The sequence below is a fragment of the Siphateles boraxobius genome, unplaced genomic scaffold, assembly GCF_051911475.1.
Source record: "Siphateles boraxobius isolate OS27281-9 unplaced genomic scaffold, OSU_SipBor_1 56, whole genome shotgun sequence".
NCBI classification, from domain to species: domain Eukaryota; kingdom Metazoa; phylum Chordata; class Actinopteri; order Cypriniformes; family Leuciscidae; genus Siphateles; species Siphateles boraxobius.
In genome coordinates this window covers 9047501-9067941 of record NW_027509182.1, presented here as the reverse complement: position 1 = coordinate 9067941, position 20441 = coordinate 9047501, and the positions used below count along the sequence as shown (strand labels likewise).

At 40.2% G+C, this 20441-nt stretch overlaps 2 protein-coding genes across 2 annotated transcripts in view; both read left to right on the top strand.

Moving 5' to 3' along the window:
• LOC143715036 (phosphatidylinositol transfer protein beta isoform-like) overlaps positions 1 to 8739 on the top strand; it is a 50986-nt gene extending 42247 nt beyond the window's left edge. The window contains exon 11 of the mRNA XM_077206627.1: positions 5998 to 8739. Coding sequence (XP_077062742.1) covers positions 5998 to 6045 — 48 coding nt within the window. The 3' untranslated portion in view covers positions 6046 to 8739. The remainder of the gene's footprint in view (positions 1 to 5997) is intronic.
• A 5227-nt stretch (positions 8740 to 13966) lies between these two features.
• mn1b (meningioma 1b) overlaps positions 13967 to 20441 on the top strand; it is a 14199-nt gene continuing 7724 nt past the window's right edge. Inside the window, exon 1 of the mRNA XM_077206626.1 lies at positions 13967 to 18616. Coding sequence (XP_077062741.1) covers positions 15124 to 18616 — 3493 coding nt within the window. The 5' untranslated portion in view covers positions 13967 to 15123. The remainder of the gene's footprint in view (positions 18617 to 20441) is intronic.

Genomic DNA, 20441 nt, shown 5'->3' with positions numbered 1-20441 from the left:
AATAATGGCTGGAAGGAAGCAGAGGCAGAGGGAAAGAAAACAATTTGGAAACAAAAGATGCGGTGAAATTGAGCAGATGGAGGCATTTGGAGATGTCCAAATAAATGACAGACACTGTTTTGAATTTCAGATTAGTTAATATTCAGACATATTTTGCAAATTCATTTATTTATTCAAATTTATGTATGCAGTGTTTATAAAAGGATTCAGCACAATGTATTGTTGGGTGATTCTAAAATTGGTGGCACATGCTGTCATCCGCTTTCAAAATGGCAACAAGTTAAACAATGTACACAATTACTTGAGAAACTATTTGTTTTAAAAAAATGTAGGAAAACTATATATGATCTTATTAATATTTACAGTTATATCTTGAAAGCCCCCTACCTATTCCACATAATGAAGAAATCTATAAAATACGTTTGTAAGAGGTGTGTGTCGATATTGTGGTCAGCAGTACTCTGTGGTCTGACTCTTGGATATTGCTTTAAAAAAACAACTAATCTGGGATGCACTTCCCAAAGGCATCGTTAGCCAACCATGGTTGCAAGTTCATTTGTTACCAGCATAGTTCAAAAATTCTGTTTCCCGAAACCATAGTTCCAACAAACATTCTCAAATCGCATCGCAAAGTTGTGTGATTTGAACTACAGCTCTCAACTTTTGGTTAGAAGCACAGGGCCAGTTTTACTAACAGCTTGCTCCAGCGCAAACCAAAAAAAAAACTACTGTCAGGTTTAACTAAAGACAAGAAGTGAAAAATTTGCGCTGAATAGGCATGGGCACAGTTATTTTTGCGGCCTTATTGCATATGCATATACATTTGTAGTTTCTCTTTCAGACACAACATTTTTGGGAGGAGAGTATTTAAATGCATCATGCAAGGTGATTTTCTAAGGTTTGACAGAGAAAGTTGATGACCAGCATCATGGTACAATCAAAGCCTGATTGAATTGGTTTGGTTTCGACAACTTGAAATTAATGACCAGCACCCAAATTCGATACTTTTACAAGGGGAAATAAAACATGGTGTAATAGTTTTGCGATTTTGTCCCTTTTCAAGTTCAAAGCAATCCTCCCATGAACACGCAGCACAATTAATTTGGCATGAAGGAATTTCTATATTAACAAATGCTAGTTTGATGGAAAATATGTCTGATAATATGTAGACCATAAAATATGATTCTATGTTAAATATAAGCATGTTTTTTTGGCAGAGGGGTTGCCAAAGTATACGTATTTATTCAGTCAGTCAAATCAAACTGTCTAAAAGAAAACATTTGTTGTGTTGTGAGCACAGTGGGACATTTCCAATCAGAAATTCATCTAGGATGCCAAAAGGTTTTTTTTTTGACAAATGTTTAAGAATTCTTGCATTAAGTCACCAAAACAGATTAATGAGGAACTAAATCACAATGGCTCCATGGCTCATTCTCACTAATATGCAAGTCAAAGAAAATGATTAAATAATGCAACTGTCCTTCAGACAAAAATATATTTCTAATCAAAACAATAACTGCAAAGTGCAGTTTCACGACCAGCAAGAAATATTTATTCCGAGTACATTTTTCCAATTCACTCTGCATTGGCAATACATAAATACAATTGGTATATAATACTTCACTTCACATGTTTAATCTTGGAATTAGTTTATCACAGTGGAAATGTATCTGCAGCATGCTTTCAACAAGAAGAAACTCACCCATATCAAGTAATAGAATTTAGAATAATAGAGCAATTTTTGTCATCTGGAGAGGGCCAGTGGATAATAGGTAGAATATCTGGTCCGTTGCCTGGGAAAGAAATGTCTGTTATTGACTAACAGTGGCTGTCCAACCTCTGACAAAACTCTCTGACTGTGTGACATACTAACAGCCTCTGTCTGTGGTTTTCTGGGGCTCTAACAGTCTGTGTGTTGAGCATGTATGGCATGCTTCAACTTCCTTGAGGGCTCATTAACATACAAATGGATTTCTGCGCTTGAAAAGCACCTGTGCCATGATTCCAAATGAGGAATGGACGGGTTAGTTCCCACTGCTTTCTGCTCAGGTGATATTAACGCTTGTCTGTTTAAGAATTCTTACCGAGCTCCTCCAATTTCAGCCACTAATTGGCTTTGTCACGACTTGAGCTCAATGTCCTGAGACCTGAACTCAAGTCTGTTCTTCTTATACGTCATTTACACAGAAATACACACAGGGCGAAAAAATCTTTTATGCTCATTAAAGCTGCATGCATTTGATCAAAAATACAGTAAAACAGTAATATTGTAAATTAATATTGTAAATTATTACAATGTAGGGGAACTGCTTTGTATTTTAATATGTTTAAAATGCAATTTATTCCTGTGATCAAAGCTGAATTTTCAGCATTATTACTTCAGTCACATGATCCATCAGAAATCATTCTAATATGCTGATTTGGTGCACAAGAAACATTTCTGATTAATATCAAGGTTGAAAACGGTTGTGCTTAATTTTTTTCATTACATTACCATACACTCGATACATTACCATTCAAAAGTTTGGGCTAAGTAGCCTATGATTTAAAATAAATAAATGAATACTTTTATTGATCAAGGATGCATTAAATTGATCAAGTAAAGACATTTATAATGTTACAAACGATTTTAATTTCAAATAAATGCTCTTAAAAAATGAGTGCTGGGCAACGATTAATCGTGATTAATCGCATCCCAAATAAAAGTTTGTGTTTATAATACATGTGTGTGTACTGTGTATAATTATTTTGTATATATAAATACACACACATGCATGTATATATTTAAGATTTTTTTAAATTTATATAGAAATATTTATATATAATATAAATGATGTATAAATATGTATACAGTATATACATGACAATATTTCTTAAATTTATACATGCACGTGTGTATTTATAATAATTATATATATATATATATATATATATATATATATATATATATATATATATATATATATATAATAATTATATATCTGTGACGATCTGTGGCTGGAGTGCCCGCTTGAGCCTCTGGAGGGCACTCCTTCCTAGTTTATTGTTTCCATTATGTTTCACCCTGGACTGATTATGGTTTATTTGTTGCACCTGTTTTAGATTGAGCGTCCCTGATTTAAGCCTGAGTTTTCCCTTTGTTCAGGGCTCAGTATTGTAAGTGTTTGTATGTGTCTGACTGCATTACCTAGCCTTGTTCCAGTTTCCTTGTATTCTAGTGTTTCGGTTCCTTGATTATCTGCCTGTTCCCGGTTTCCCGTTTGCCTTATCCCTGCACGGATTTGATGTTTGTTTGGACTGCTTACCTGGTTTTGACCCCTGCCTGTTTCCTTGTACCTGTCTCTGGATTCTCCTCTTAATAAAGCCCGCGTTTGGATCACCTCTGTCCATGTTCCATGTGCAGTTCCATGACAGAATACTGAGCCACAACTGATCCAGCGGCTGAGAGGAACACGGACCTCGATATGGATCCCACAGCGCAGATCGTAAGCCTCCGTCAAGGAGAACGTCCTATCAAGGTTTTTGTGACAGATTTTTTGAAGCTCTCTCGTCAGTCCTACTTGAATGATTTCTGTTTGATGATGCTCTTTCGGGGAGGACTGTCTGAACCGCTCGGCTCTGCTATACCATTTCCGTGTTCAAGCTGGACTCTAACCCAATATATTAACCTGGCCCTTTCCATGAGCGGTTCGGCTTTTACTGTGGATTTTTTGAAACTTTTGCTTCACAAAGGACCCGACGATTCGCCACTTTACAAGGTACCCACTGAATCCACGCATCAATTGTCTCCCGGTGAACCAGCGCATCACACGTGCTCCGCCGAGTTTGCGCTACATGAAAGCCCAGTTGAACCAGCGCTTCGTAAAGGGTCCGCCGTATCCACGCAACATGTGAATCCCGACGTTCTAACACTTCACGTAAGCTCCGTTATATTCCTGCCTCAAGAGTTTTCTACTGAGTCTGAGCGCGTGCCAGTTGAATCAAGTGAGTCAAGTGAGTCAAGTGCCGAGTCAAGTGAGTCAAGTGCCGAGTCAAGTGAGTCAAGTGCCGAGTCAAGTGCCGAGTCAAGTGAGTCAAGTGCCGCCGATTCAAGTGAGTCAAGTGCCGCCGATTCAAGTGAGTCAAGTGCCGCCGAGTCAAGTGAGTCAAGTGAGTCAAGTGCCGCCGAGTCAAGTGAGTCAAGTGCCGCCGAGTCAAGTGCCGCCGAGTCAAGTGCCGCCGAGTCAAGTGAATCTAGTGCCGTGTCAAGTGAATCTAGTACCAAGTCGAGTGAATCAAATGAGTCGAGCCAAATGAGTGAATCCAGTCAAGTCAGTGTATCAAGCCCAGTGACTCGCCGTCGCAGGAGGAGGAGGACTCGTTTGGTTCGCCAGGCTCCGGTGGGTGTTCCCAGACTCCTCGCCCTGCCGGCCCCGCCTCTGCGCCTCGCCCTGCCGTCCCCGCCTCTGCGCCTCGCCTTACCTGCGCCTCTCAAGCTTCGGGAGCCTTTTCCAGTAGCGGTTTCCAGCCCGGAGGCTTTAGCTTTCAATTTCCCCATGAACTTTTTGGGGGGGGGCAATAGGTACCCTAAGAGGGCCATGGAGGTGGCATCTACGTGGACCCTTGCACTACCACCTACACCTGAGAGGGTCATGGAGGTGGTGCCTACATGGACCTTTGCACAACCACCTTCGCCTGAGCTTACCATGTCACTGGTCCTGTCCAGCCCTGTGCTTCCCACGTCTTGGTCCCCTGTTAAGTGTACTCTGCCCTGGTCCTGTGTTATGTGTACGCTGTCCTGTTCTCCTGTCACTTATGCTCCAGCCTGTCTTCCTGCCAAGCATGCTCCGCCCTGGCTACTTGCGGAGCGTGCCTCCCCGTGGTCTCTTGCCCTGCTCTGGTCTCCAGGCCCCAGGTCTCTCCATGGGCCTGGCCCCCTGCCTCTCCACGGGCCTGGCCCTCCATCCCATCCCCCGTCGACCTCCCTCCGGAGCTCTTAGGAGCGTCTGGAAGCCGCTCCTTAGAGGGGGGGTTATGTGACGATCTGTGGCTGGAGTGCCCGCTTGAGCCTCTGGAGGGCACTCCTTCCTAGTTTATTGTTTCCATTATGTTTCACCCTGGACTGATTATGGTTTATTTGTTGCACCTGTTTTAGATTGAGCGTCCCTGATTTAAGCCTGAGTTTTCCCTTTGTTCAGGGCTCAGTATTGTAAGTGTTTGTAAGTGTCTGACTGCATTACCTAGCCTTGTTCCAGTTTCCTTCTATTCTAGTGTTTCGGTTCCTTGATTATCTGCCTGTTCCCGGTTTCCCGTTTGCCTTATCCCTGCACGGATTTGATGTTTGTTTGGACTGCTTACCTGGTTTTGACCCCTGCCTGTTTCCTTGTACCTGTCTCTGGATTCTCCTCTTAATAAAGCCCGCGTTTGGATCACCTCTGTCCATGTTCCATGTGCAGATTCATGACAATATCAAGGTTCCCAAAAAATATAAAGCAGCAAAATCTGTTTTCAACATTGATGATTAGAATTATTAATAATTGAGCACCAATAATTATTGATAATGATTGAGCTCCAAATGATCATATCAGAATGATTTCTGAAATATCATGTGACACTGAAGTCTGGAGAAATGGCTGCTGAGAATTTAGGAATAAATTACTTTTTAAAATATATTCTTTTAAATTGTAGTTATATTTCACAATACTGTTTTTGTGCACTCTAAAAAATGCTGGGTAGTTTCAACCCATGTTTGTCAAATTTTCAAATCCAAAGGTTTTATTTGTCCATATTTAACCAAAACATGGGTTAAAACAACTCAGCATTTTTAGAGTGTGATCAAATAAATGCAGCCTTGTTGAGCATATAACTTCTTTCAAAACCATTGAAAATCATAATTATTCCGCAACATTTTGATGAGTAATATACCGTATATGTGAACGTTTTTTGTGGCGACTACATAAGTCATAATCCATGACTCTGTCCAAACACAAACATCTCTTTCTGCAATCTCTTTTTTAGCTTCGCAAACAAGGTGGAGTGCGAGGAACCAGTGCAGCTGATGAATGAGACCAACCACGACCACAAACCTTTCCTCAAGAAGAGAGGCCACATCGGCCTGTCCAAATCAAACCAATGGAGCCGGTCCCATTAGATTTACTGAATCACGAGCTCTACATTTAGATTTGTTACTGATTTTTCAGATATAAACCTCTCTTCCCCACAGTGCCTTATCATAAATTCTGAAGCACAAAAAGAGAGGGGTTTTTTTTGTTTTGTTTTTTGATCTTGTTCATTCACTTGCGCATCTAAAGCAGTTTTCCAGACGTTTCCCTCAGGGCAGGGCCAGGCTTTACATTTCACTTCCTTCTCTCTTGTCTTGTCCTGCCTGGGCTTTATTAAGAACAAACGTTGGGAACATACCATTTTATAAAGCTCCAAAAATCACAATTGTACAAGCATATATATGCACACAGATGCGCAAATACTCCCAGGTGTGAATTCCTGTGTGGTGATTTCCCACAAGGGCTTTAAGGTTGACAATTGCTTTCAGTGCATTTATTCGCTTGCTTCTTTTCAAAAATCTTTTATAACAATAGCCTTTATGGAATATTGCAGGTAGTGCTCAAAGATTATGTGCTATGCTAAAGAAAAGGATCAACCAAAAATTTAAATTTTTTCGTTGGAATGATTTCTTTTTTTTCCAGGGTTCATGTATTACATGAATGTTATTAAAGACCCAGTGTTACAGTACATTTGTCAAGGTAATCTTATACTGTTTTCAGGATATTAACCTCAAAATATGTTCCTCCACACTGGTATTGACTTGTCCTGCCTTACTTTTCCCCTCTGTGCTCTAAAGTGTCCCTTCGTACCATTTTACCTCATTGAAACCTGTTGCCTTATGCTGCGTTCACACCGGACGCGAATAGCGCGTCAGGCGCGAGTGATTTCAATGTTATCGGTGCAGATCCACTTGTCCGTGCGACACTTCTGTTGCGCCGCGCTCCACTTTATTCCTATGGGTCACGTCACGCGACTTTAACGCGCCCGCAAAGCATCCCGGGAAGGCGGCGCTTCATTTGGAAAAATGCTGCGCGTCAAAAAGCTGTCCGATGCCCATCTTAATGCAAATGAATTCCGTTGAACGCGACGCGACTATCCAATAGAAGCAGAGCATATGTAGACGGGGGGAAGTCTCTCGCAGGTCCTCTGTTCTTGACTGGCCGCTGGCTCAAAACCACTCCCATACGGTAAACTTGAGGAACGCCCATCAAAGTACAAATGTGGGGAGGCGTCGCGACACCACTCTACAGTCGTGTCGCAAAAGTGGATCTCTACCGTGTTAAGTCAATGCAAAGACGCGTTACACGCGTAAAAAATTACGGCGGCGGGAATGAGGCGTGGAGCGCGGCGCGGTAGACGCGAATACGCCTCATTCGCGCGTCAAGTTCGCGCGAATTGAGCGTCTGGCGCGTTACGCGCGAATGGTGCATTTTGTGACAAGACAAACAAAGACAAACATACTGCATTATAAGTTCATGTCTGGACAGTGTTGTGTGTGAGAGAGAAAAAATCACACGACAGATTAATCACTTTTGGAGGCTGGCTCCATCATCAAAACAAAAAATAAATGACAGATTAGGTGGATGAGAGCGATTGGGGGTTAGGTGCCTTGCTCAAGGACACCTCAGTCATATTCCTGCCGGTACTGGAATCGAACCAGCAACCTTTGGGTCACCAGTTCAACTCTGTTACCGTTAGGCCATGACTGCCCCACAAATGGTGAAACTCGCCACACTGGGTTCGCCTCCGAAGGGTCTGGTGGACACAAATACAGCGACGATGACCCCTACGCCGCCGTTCTGCTCTCCAGAGCAAATACAGAGCTGTGACTCTCTCTGTGAATGCTCGATCAACAAAAAAAAAGATGCCCGGCAACGGGTTTCGATTCTGACGCCCGTAAATTTCGCTTCAAACTTTTGTTTTTTACGCGCGTCAATTTCGCTCTTGACGCGCGAATGGATTCAAAGTGGTCAAGCATATAACTAGACGAGGTAGAGGCGAATTTGACGCGATATTTGCATCCGGTGTGAACGCAGCATTAAACTAGTCAATTTTCAACTAGCAAAAAAAATAAAAATTCCGTTTTTTTTTTTATGTAATGCTTGTTATATTTTATATAATATTCTGAAATGTGTTGCATGGTGGCAAATTTAGTATCTTTTGATACATTTGCTGTTGTAGAATACATAAGCAGTATTTTTAAGCTTGTGTAACATCATAAATGAAAACATGAAACATGAAATCCTCCTTCTGAAAACTGCCTATACTGAGTTTAACTTCCTATAATGATAGAGCTCTGTGATATTTTGTGTTTACAAACTGCATTGAAATGTAGTGGAATTTTGTTATGAAGATGAAGATGAAGATGAAGATATGTTGACTTTCACTGGGGCACCTTTAATAACAATTCCTGCCTATGTGATGGTTATATTTCAATTTCGCAAGCACTGGCTGTCAAATATGCCTGCGTGGATAATAATTTCTCTAATAATAACGTTTCACTCTAACAAATTTCCTGACTTCAGACATATGTGTTATCAGTGTAAAAAAGAAAGTGTATTGGGACTGGTTATAGACAATATCAAATCAAGTGTTTAATGAAAATTTCGGAAATCTACTTTTAATGCTTATAGGGATAAAACAAAAAGTGATTTCAAATGTGTGTAAATGCATCTGAAATTAAAAATAGTGAGAATGTACTTTTTGTGTGTGTTTAAACATTAAAATATGCCTTGTCGTCTCATTAATATTTTTTGTGAAGCCAAACATCACTATTATTGCTACAGTTACAGACTTAAACAAACCACACAACCAAAGTTATAGTTTAGAAGATTTCTGGAGCATTTGGGTCTCTTTACCATTTATTCTGGACAGACTGTTTCACATTCCAGTTTTTCTGAACTTCCGAATTTAAAATTATAAATGACCTCTATCTAGACTAAAGCCTCTGTAGCTGTTCTGACAGGTCGAGCCCTTTACATGACCAAATCCGCTGTGCTAATTCTGGCCTTGTGTTAGAGCTGTGATGTACTTCCTGTGGACTCATGCGGGATGAACCCAGGTCCCAGAGAACATTTCCTGCATGACATGGGATAAGGAAATACCATAAAGTCTCATAAAAAAAAACACTTTGTCTTCATTTTGAATAGTACTAGAAAAAAAGGGTTCAATGTGGTTCTATATAGAACCTTAGGGTTCATGACTCAAAGAACCCTTAATGTCAAAAAGGTTCTATAAGGAGAAATGTTGGTTACACTTTATTTCAATGGTCCACTTTAGACATTTTACTAATTGTAAATAACTTTGCAACTACAAATTAGTGACTATGTCTACTAACTCTATTATCTGACTGTTAGGTTTGGGTTAAGGTGAATATGACACGTTGACATGTAGTTGCAAAGTTACTTAAAGTCAGAAGAATGCCTGTTGGGGAACATCAAAATAAAGTGTTAGCAGATATTAAACAGAAAGACTATAGTGATACTCTAAAGACTTAGTTATAACAAACTTACTTATACTTACAAAGTTACTTATAATAACCAAATGTTACCAAAATGTCTTAAATGATACTTTCAAGTTAATTTTTTTCTTGTGATAATGTATTTACAAGCCGTTTAATCCCCCAAAAAATATTTTTAAAATCAATTAATCAATTAAAACATAAATAATAACTTGATCCTATGATGGGGATAGTAGGTTCTAAAAGGTTCAATATATGAAGCATCTGACAGAACAAGAAAAACTTATAAATATTGTGTCCACTTTTATTGAACAAACTGCCTTTTGTTTCTGTTAATGTATTTGGTCTTGCCAGATCTGCTACGCTGCTGCTGCTACAGAGCAAGAATGGATTTGCTAATGCTAATAGATACATAAACTGTAAGCATCTAAGAAATGCTGCGGCATATCTCGAGCAGATCTAGGCAGGTGGAGCTGGGGGAGGTGGAGGGTTTTAGAGAAAGCAGGACTAGCAATCTCATTGGCTGCAGGATCCAATCAACTTGTACCATGTGGTAATGATGTGATTGCTTGCAGAATTCATGTAAAGGACCTATCAACTAAATATACAGCCTAAGTGTTCTATCACTTTTGCTGCACCTCATTTTTTTTCCCTCTTTGAACAATTGCTTTCCTTTGGATGACAGATGATACTTAAACCCTTGACCTACAGCTCTAAGTGGACCACTACTGACTGACAGAACTGGAGATTCTTCAGAGAAAGGGTCACATTGCACTAGTTCCCCTCCACAAAGGAAGGACAACTGTGAGCAAAATAATAATACAAAACTGGAAGAATCTTTGGATGTCATCAGTTTTAAAAGCAGGAAGTTTCAAAACAATTATGTTAAGCATTGCTTTATACCACAGCCAACTTCTCTGTTCTAAGAGTCAGTGCCGCGATTCAGCTGCTAGAGAGATACATTATTTTACCAGCTTATATTTGATTCTTATTTTAAAGAAAGTGAATTTTGCAATAAATAAATTAAGGAAATAACTATACTTAATTGCTAAATTAAGGAAATTACTAGTCTATTTCTTTTTCACTACAGTTTTATTATCTGTTAAAGTAAGCATGCTATGTCCCATTTATTAGACTCTACACACTTTTTTTTTTTTGCAATGTGTATTATCCAAAAAATAAATAAATGATAGTAATACAAAATTACTGTTTAGTGCAATTCAGAATGAATAGAAGAAGCATGAAGGCTTTCAGCCTTAGATGCAAAATCAAATTTTTTTTTTACAGAACGTTTCAGTCCATATAATCACTGATGATAGTCTTTATAGACTTGGATATTAGACTCAAACCCTTTCTCCTCCTTTTGCATTCAACATTTACAATACAATTATTTTGTCACAGTTTTCAACCTATATTTTAAAAAAATTGGTGATTAATTTGTTAGTGAATCCTATTCTATTCTATTCTATTACATTAAATTACATTTCAGTTCTTAACATGTTTCATTTTTGTACACTGCTTTTCTTCATTCTATTGTCATACTCTTTCTATGCTTCCCATTTTTTGCCAAATTCTTTGCAGTCAACTGTGACAAAAATATATAACGTTCTGTTGTTCCAGCTAGTGTTTGCGACTTCATTATGTTCTCTTCAAGTCTTTCTTCCACACTCCTCCTACTCTTGCCCACCCCTGCCTTCCTCTTTATTTCCTCAACAGCTTGTAACATTGCCTTTGACTGCCTTGTCATTTGGCACTGATTCAATTCTGGGACAAAACAACAATCTCAATTCCAAGTACGCTTCCAGACATCGAATGCAGACTTGTGGTGATAATTTAATTTAACGATTTATTTATTTATTATTATTTATCCCTCTGTTTTGCTGCTATGTTTCTAATACTCAAATAGCAATTAAGCATTTTTGATTCAGTCATTGACAATATTCTCACTGTACTGACCAAACTTAAATATAATACACAATAAAGAATGTTATGGGTTGCAAGAAAAAATATATTACCATTAACAACCCAGTGTGCAGTTTTTCTGACCTAAATTAAACATTTCAGTGATCTGTTTTTGTAAAAAATATTAACAATAAACAGTATTTTAATAGTTATGATTTTTAATTTGTATTTCATAACTACCTTAACCCACCCTACCCAACAGAGGATAGGCAGTTTGGAGAATGGAAAATGGATGGACGGATAGAAGGAAAGAAGGAAGGATTACCTTAAGTTCAGAGACTCGTCTCACCAACAGAATAACGGAGTGTTTGGGGGTTGAAAGGTTTAAAAGTAGCCTACTTTTTTGTTATCAACCATAAACTGTTATGAACACATAGCCTACTGGTTTGTACATTGCATGTTGTTTATTAATCGCTAGATGGCACTGTGTCTTTTTCACCGAGTTTCCACAGCGATTAAAGCAGTTCACAGAAAAATGAATGTCCATGGCTTCTCAATTTTTTTTCTCCTATAGGAGAAAAATGTATTTCTTTAGAAAAGTCAACCTGTTCAACCCAAGTATTTGTTGCTGAGACGCCTATGCTTAAATGGCATTAGGCTACATCGAGATTTCATATTTGTGTTATGTTAGGGGACAGACGATGTTTTAAATATTCACTTTTGTTGTCACTTAACATTCATTTATTTACATTGTGTGTGTTTTTCCTCATGCAAGATTAATTTAATAGAAATGAGCAGGTCCTTTGGGTAGAATAACAAATGCTTGTAGTAGCCAAAATGATTAGGTCTATAGCCTACTCATATCTGCAGAACGATCTGCTTTAATTATTATTAGGCTATTATGATTATGATTGCTATTATTACTATTATGTTAGAGGGGACAGACGAAGTTTTAAATTTTAATTTAACAACAATTTATTTACAGTATGAGTTAGCCTAAATATAGGCTACAGGTCATTTGGGTAGAATAACAAATGCTTAGTAAATGGGTGGTATCTCATCTCGGCAAATCGTTTGTCTTAATTAATTAATACTTATTATTATTATAAAGCAGCTGTGTTTAACATACGTCATATATAGAAAGAAAAAACAATAATAGTAGGCTACCTAACAGGTAAAGAACGAAAGAAAAAAACTCCGTTGCTCACAAGCTCCTTATTCGTGTATTTCGTAATTAAACAGAGAGAAATAGACAATAGTACTCTGAATAGACACTCTCTGATTCTACCAGTCGTGTACGTTAAAATCTTTACTTTGATGGTGATCATGAAGGTAGGCTATAAGGCAAAGTTGATGTAACTCACAACAGCAGCCACGGACGGGTTTTCTCTCCTCTTCTGGAATAATATTATTAGGGGAACCGAAATGCATGCAATTTTACATACAAGCGTGACAGTAGCAAGCTAAAGAGAATAATCAGTTTTCACACTTTATCCATTATTACTGTGGGCAGCAGCAATGCTTTGTATAGGGATCATGAGGCTTTGATACATTCAAAGCTTACTTCATCTTTTGATAGATAGATAGATAGATAGATAGATAGATAGATAGATAGATAGATAGATAGATAGATAGATAGATGGTATGGTAGATGGTAGATAGATAGAATGTAAACAGAAGTATGTTAATTGGACAATTCATCTGAATGGAAATGTTAATTCGCAGTTTGAAGTGCACTAACAATGCAAACTCCGGGTGGTAATTATGCCGCGCATTTGCGCTTTTGTTAAGCATTTGCATAGGGATAGACTGAGGCTCCCTACAAAGGGTTTTTTTCATGCTTTTCCATTCCACAATATCCAGGTTTTCCATACGTTATATTATCGAAAATTCTACAATAAATGTCAACTGTATGTTTTAGCCTACACATCATAGAATTATATAATGACAATAGCCTAACATCTGTAGAATGTGCTTAATGACTGTAAAGCCAAAACAACAGTGTAAGACTCATGACACTAAAGTAATGCATTATTTTGCTACACTAACAACATGAAAGCCAGTACAAAGCACTCAAATTTACATAAATAAAACAACATAAGAAAAATATATGTTTAAATAGGCTACCTACAGTACAATCCCAAAAAACTGCATGGATGTTCTTGGTGGAAATTCCATAAAAAAAATAAGGCAATACAGCCCTTTTATGGAAACATTGTTTTAACAATTTGACCGCCTTTTTCAAATTTCAAAAATGATGATCATACTTAGGAGGATATCATTATGAAGTAAAATTAAATAATTATAACAATACAATTAAAAGCATTGTAGCACTTTTCATTATTTTCCTTAAAATTATTATTATTATTATTATTATTATTATTATTATTATTTCACAATGAGTGGATTTAGATCCAATAAAACAAATAGGCCTATTTTTCTCTGAAGCACCTGAAACCCCTTTCTCGTAACGCAAACAGACAAATCCTGGACTACCTTAAGAGTTCGTCCCTCCCTCGGCACGTAAGCTATTGGCTGATGTTTGCAGCGGAGGACCTTGCTGAAATGGAAAACTTGTTGCTGGTCCTTGCGGTCGTTGCGCGCAGTGCTGCTGAGCGTCTCAGACATCAGTATGTGATCTATCGGTGAATCGTTTCCAGCTGGAGTGGAGCAAATCTCAGAACTGGTGCTATTAGAAGAGGACTCCCTGAATGTGCAAGCGTTGACTGTAATTGAAATTGCAGTCAAGCTGTTCGATTGCGAGGAAAATGAGCAGGACCGATGGGACTGTGTTGCCCAGCAGCTCTGTGGTGGCGGGCTTTGGATAGCGCATGTGCTGCCGATCCCTCGGAGCTTCAAAAGACGGGCGCACAAAGACTGGAGTTCGGGGTTCACCCCCTCATTCACGGGACTTTCTTCTGCCCTTTACTTTTGTGTCATCGCTTGTGTAGCTCAGCCCAAGGGAACTATTTCTTTACAACTTGTGCAATTTGAAAGAATCTTACCCATTTCTTAAAGAAAGTGGATACCAAATACGCTGTTCTGGATAACAGGCTTGGATATTTATGTGGTACCCTGGAAAGTGTTGTAATGTGCGTTCAAATGGATTTTTAAATAGAATATTTACCTCACTCTGGACATTTGAAAGCACCTTGGAATTATAGTCTGTGGAGGATGATTTGACTGAACACGTTTTATATATTTTTTCTATTTGTGTTGTAGCTGTCGTCAGATCGTCAGGTGAGGGTGTTTTTGTGGTAAGAGTTGTTTTTTATAGCAGTCGTGTTTTGCCGTGATGTAGAGAATATTTCGGCAAAAAAATTTTTTTCTGTTTGTTCAGTGCAAATATTCCACGTAGTAAATCATTTTAATTCCTTTATATTTTGTGTAATACATTTAAAGCAGTGAAGAAATAACATGGAACAGATTATGGAGTAGAACTTGAGCTTTAAAGTTTTTGTAGAGCATTTTGTATTACAATTTCAAGTTCATTTACAATATCATAGATTTTCTCAGTAATTAATTATTCATTACTGTGGTTTACAACTACAAACATAGTTGTTTATTGATGGCAATACCACATTTGAAATTTACCCCTGTATTATACAACTTGTTGTTGATATTACTTGAGTTTGCCAAAGAAAGAAAATAAAGGAGACAGTAGACACTGCAGTGGAGCCAGGGAAGCTGGTTGTCATGCAGGACTGATTGTGGCAAGTATGTTTGGGCTGGAACAGTTTGGTCCACAGATTAATAACAGAAATTTTGGCCCCACTGAGAAAAACTTTAACCAGCCAAGAGTAAGCATGAACTCTCATTACAAGAGCCCAGGTTTTCATGCTGGAGGCCCACAGGGGACAGTTGAGCCTGGTATGGGCCCACTTAACGAGCCTCCTGTGATTGAGATGAACATTAACATGAATGGAGGTGAACAGTATGGTGGATTCCAGCGAGGACATTCTGAATTACATGTGGGGAATCTCCAACAGCAACAACAGGCCTCAATGCATGGATTTTTTAACCCTCAACGACCTCATAATAATCCCCATGGACATCAAACACATTCACACCAACACCATCAGCACTTTGGTGGAAATTTTGGACCTGAACCTGGGTCCTCTTGCTTACACAGAGGAAGGATAATGGGTTACAACAGCGGTATGGGGCTCCAGCAAGGATTCACGGAGGGTTTTGACCCACTCTCTGAGGGGCAGTCAGCAGATGGCTTCTCTCAGCAGCAGTCCCAGCAGCAGCAAAGAACAGGCTCCATGCCTGATTTTCAGCACCAAGGACCCCCCAGCGGAAATCACCCTGTACCTGCCCCATGTCTCCCATTGGACCAATCACCTAATCGTGCTGCCTCCTTCCATGGCCTGTCTTCTTCGTCCTCTTCATCAGAAAGTCACAATCTAGAGCCCAGACGAATGCCCCCACCAGGTGGTGTTGATGGACTGGACTACAACTATTCCAATGAGCCCTCATCTGGACATTTTGACGTGTCTGTGTACTCCCCCTCTGAATCTGATTCTCAGCTTTCTCATTTTGGGCCTGGGCGTCAGGTGCCAGGGCCCAATTTTCCTGGAAACCCAGGGTTGTCTCGTGCTCCTGGAATGCAGGGCATCTCTAAAGAACACCCCCATGCCCCCCCTCAACAGCAGCAGCCCTCAGCCCAGCACAATGTGTTCTTTGAACGTTTTGGGGGTGGACGCAAAATACCAGTGGGGATAGAGCCTGGATCCAGGCATCCTCTCTTGCAGCAGCAGCCAGGCTTGATTGGCAGACAGAACACTTGCCCACAATCTCTCCCACAGCCCCCACAATCAGAGAAGAGTTCTGCAAATGCCAGCATGCAGGAGGGAGGCGTCATGATGCCTGGCCAGCATAATCAGTTTGAATACCCTATTCACAGACCAGAGAACAGACGGATGCATAGTTATGGCGACCCCATGTTCAACATGCAACAGCAGCCACCCCCTCCACAGCAGCCTTCCAATCAGAGGCTGCAACACTTCGATTCTCCTTATGTAAATATGGCCAAGAGGCCCAGGTTTGATTTTCCAAATGCCACTCATGGTGGGGAGAGTTGCGGCAGTTGGAACAGTGGTATGCATAACCCGCCTGGTATGGAGAATAATCTCTCTCCAGCAGCCTACCCTGGCCTGCCTGGAGAGTTCACCCCCCCTGTGACGGATGGCTTTTCAACAGGCCCATCACTGCAGCTTACAGGGCCTGAGCAGCAGTCAATGCAGCAGCAACAAAATGCAGCATCGATGATCAAGCAAATGGCCTCTCGGAGTCAGCAGCAGAGGATCAGACAACCAAATCTACAGCAGCTGGGTCACCACAGTGATGTTCCTCAAGGGCCCCTTGTGCATGGGGGCCCGGTGGGAGGCATGCCTCCGTCAAGTTTCGAGAGAGAAAATGGTGGGAGGATGGTGAACTTTGATGGACGGAACCCACACATAACTTTGGACAGTGGGTGGTTTCCCGGGCCGCATCCACCTGGTGAAATGCTGGGACATCGCATGGGTCCAGGTGGAGAGGTGGGGGCTCATGAATTGCAGCAAAATGGTCCTGGCATGATGTTCAGACCTGGTGTGAATGGAATGGGCATGCAGGAGCCTATGAGGATACCGGGGGAGGGCCATGTGCAGCCCTTACTTTCACCCAACGTCCACTCACAATTCAACAGTGGCATGGGAAACCTCTCACAGATGCAGTCACCCAGTACAGGTGTTGGATTGCCCAATACACCATCAGAAAGGCGCCCTAATGACTTTACGGGACCACCCATGGGTGGTCCGTCCTCTTTTCCCTATGGAGGCTCTAATCGACAGGGAGCATCTCTCTGTAACTCTCAAGGGGTGAGCACCTCACCAGGGAGTTTTACATCCCATTCAGACTTTCCCACTAACCAACGTTCCTCAGTCAGCAAACTTGGTGGACTCTCCTTAGGGAATTTTAGCAAAACGACTGGCAAGGACAATGTTTTTGGACAGAGCTGCCTGGCAGCCCTCTCTACTGCCTGTCAGAACATGATTGCCAGCCTGGGGGCCCCTAACCTCAATGTGACATTCAACAAGAAGACTCAGGGAGAAGGGAAACGAAAGCTGAGTCAGACAGAACAGGACCTAAATAACAGTGCAGTTAATGGCACTGGGAATGCTGGGACTGAATATTTCCCAAGTATTACTTCCCCCCAAAATGGGCAAATGCCTCCAGCTGGAAATAGCAACCCTAAACCACCAGGTCAAAATCAAATGTTGCAGGGGGAAGCCAGCACCCTCTCTCCAAATTACAATATGGACACTACCCCTTGCAGTGAGGGGAAGGCAGCAACAGGGAGTGGGAGAGGGAGAGGGAGGAGAAAAAAAGACAGTGGCCATGTGAGCCCTGGGATATTTTTCCCTTCTGAAAACAGTAACCCTGTTGTAAGTCCCGGCCAGCAGGTGGCCTCAGCAGCTGGTGCCGGGGAGAGATGTACAGGCACACCTCAAGAAAAGTCCCACACCTCTCCCTCATGGGGGAAAGGGGGTGAACTGCTGCTGGCAGATCAAGCTGACCTTATGTCATCTCTTGACAGTGGCATTCAAAGTGTATCAAAGTCTGAAGTCTGTTCCCCTCGCATGGATTTTACAGATGACTTGGGCACACATTATAGCAATGAAGATGAGGTATCATCAAGCTCAGATGCTCCATCCACTGTGAAGGCTGGCCGCAGCACTTTGTTAGGCTCGCCCAAGTTGCAGAGAGACAATGGACTAATAGGTGGGCAGAAAGGGCAAGGCCTCTCCAACCACACTACCTCAACATTGGATGGCTTTGGTGGAGTGAGCCATCCGGGTACTCCAGGCATGGAGCAAGCCCGTACACCCTCTAGCACCTCTGGCCAAGATGAAATTCACCCACTAGAAATTTTGCAGGCTCAGATCCAGCTTCAACGGCAGCAGTTCAGCATTTCAGAAGACCAGCCTTTAGCTGGAAAAAATAAGAAAAAAAGCAGTGACTGCAGTGGTCAAAATGGAGATGGAGAGCTTTCTAGCTGTAGCCCGGATGCTGGGAAGGGCTCCGTGGACACCATTGATCTGGACACACTCATGGCTGAGCAGCATGCCACCTGGTATGTGCCCAGTGACAAGTCTCTACTTGAGGATTCAGAGGAGGAGAAGTCTGTTTGGGAAAAAAATAAAGTCCACGGAACCATCAAAGAAGGTAAATATTTATAATTTTACTACAATACAGATTTGGATTTATGCATGTAAAAACAGTCCATAAAATGTCTGAGGTGGCAATATTTGTATTCCCCCAGTTTTAAATCTATAGCCTTTAAAAATATATATATATTTTCACTTTCTCTCTCTGTCTTGCTCACACACACAAACACACTAATGTAGGCATACATGCAAAAAAAATGCTCTCCTTTACAATATAGTGTTTTTGAGCAATGATGTCACTCCTTCTTGAGTTTTTCTCTGCATTACATTTTTATTAAAAGGAAAATTACACACAGATCATTGTGATGTAGTTATACATTTGTTTTTAGATCGTTTGGATATGATCTAAGGTCACATTTATGTTAGTGAGGGCTTTAAAAATTTTTTTTTTACTAAATTTAAATTTAGTAAACCAAATTTAACAGAACACAAGTAGTTTGTCACAAATATAATGTATCATATAAAATGGCTTTGTGAGAATTAAATATGAAAGCTTCATAAAAGTACCACTAATTAAAAGAAGACAAAAATGAGGTGATGATTTCTATGTAGGCCTATTAAATGCATTTTATTTAATAAAGTACCTACCTATTTTTTTTTTTTTAAAACATCAAAAGCAAGTGTCTCTAAGCATTTGCAAAATCCAAGTATTATTTATTAGAAGCTACATTAAATAACAGAGGCTCAAAAAAAAAAAAATCCCTTGAAATATTTCCTGTTGATCTTTATCTCTATTTTCACTCACAAAAATACTCGATTTGCCAATATTTTTACTAAAAGTAACATAAATGTTTAAAAAAAAAATGAATGTATCTTTGTATACATGTTCCATGTGGGTGAAACCTAACGACCATTAGAACCACTAATGAAGGTTGTAGCTGTGTAATAAAACTAATACCAGTAATAATAATAATAATAATTATTAGTAGAAGTACTTTTATTATTATTATTATTATTATTAATGATAATACTAATAATTAATAATACTAATAATTTATTATACATTGACATTAAGCGGCATAATAATGTAAACCATAAGCTCATATATTTGATGTGTGTATCCTTCATTTGGCACTTGTCCTTTAGTTTAATCAGTATATAAAACGGTAATTGTCTTTACTGAAAAGGCAGCGGGACGGACACGCATAATTGAATTGCCACAGCCGGAGTGCGCTTTCACACGTGTTAATAGTCCGCCCCCGGTGTGCATTATGTGCCCCTTTGTTTGGGCTAACTGCAGGTGGGAGGGTGCAGGGGGGAGCTTTCTGAGAAGGCAACCTTAAGTCAAGGTCCATTGTTTAACATGCAGTTTTGTCAAGTGCACCATCCCCATCTCTTGCAAATGCATCCACCACCACACAGCCAAAAGGATTCGTTGCGCATCTGTCCATGCACTCAGTGTAAACCAAATGCAAAACATTGTATTTTCTTCTCAGTATTTCCCACCTTTCTTTTCCCCCACCAGCTATGCATTGCTGTCCTCATTTTGCAGTCTCCTTCTCTCCTTTTTCCCCCTCCTCCTTGCATTCAACCCCCCGAGCTGTAAACGCACGTTGTGCTGGTGCGATCGATAGCTAGTTAGCACAAATCACCAGCCTTGACAGATTTTCATTTGAGTGGCGTAGACAGTAGAGATGAGAGAAGGGTTACAAAGTGTTTGCGGCTTGTGAAATTGCATCGGATGCATTGCACGCCAGCACACAAGGGGACTGTTAAATTCTAAGAGGTTCATTCACACCATCATTTTTATAGGCCTTTATAACACTTAACTTTTAAAGCATATGAATGCTTCTAGTAATTTTAATTAGGTGACTAAGGTGCTT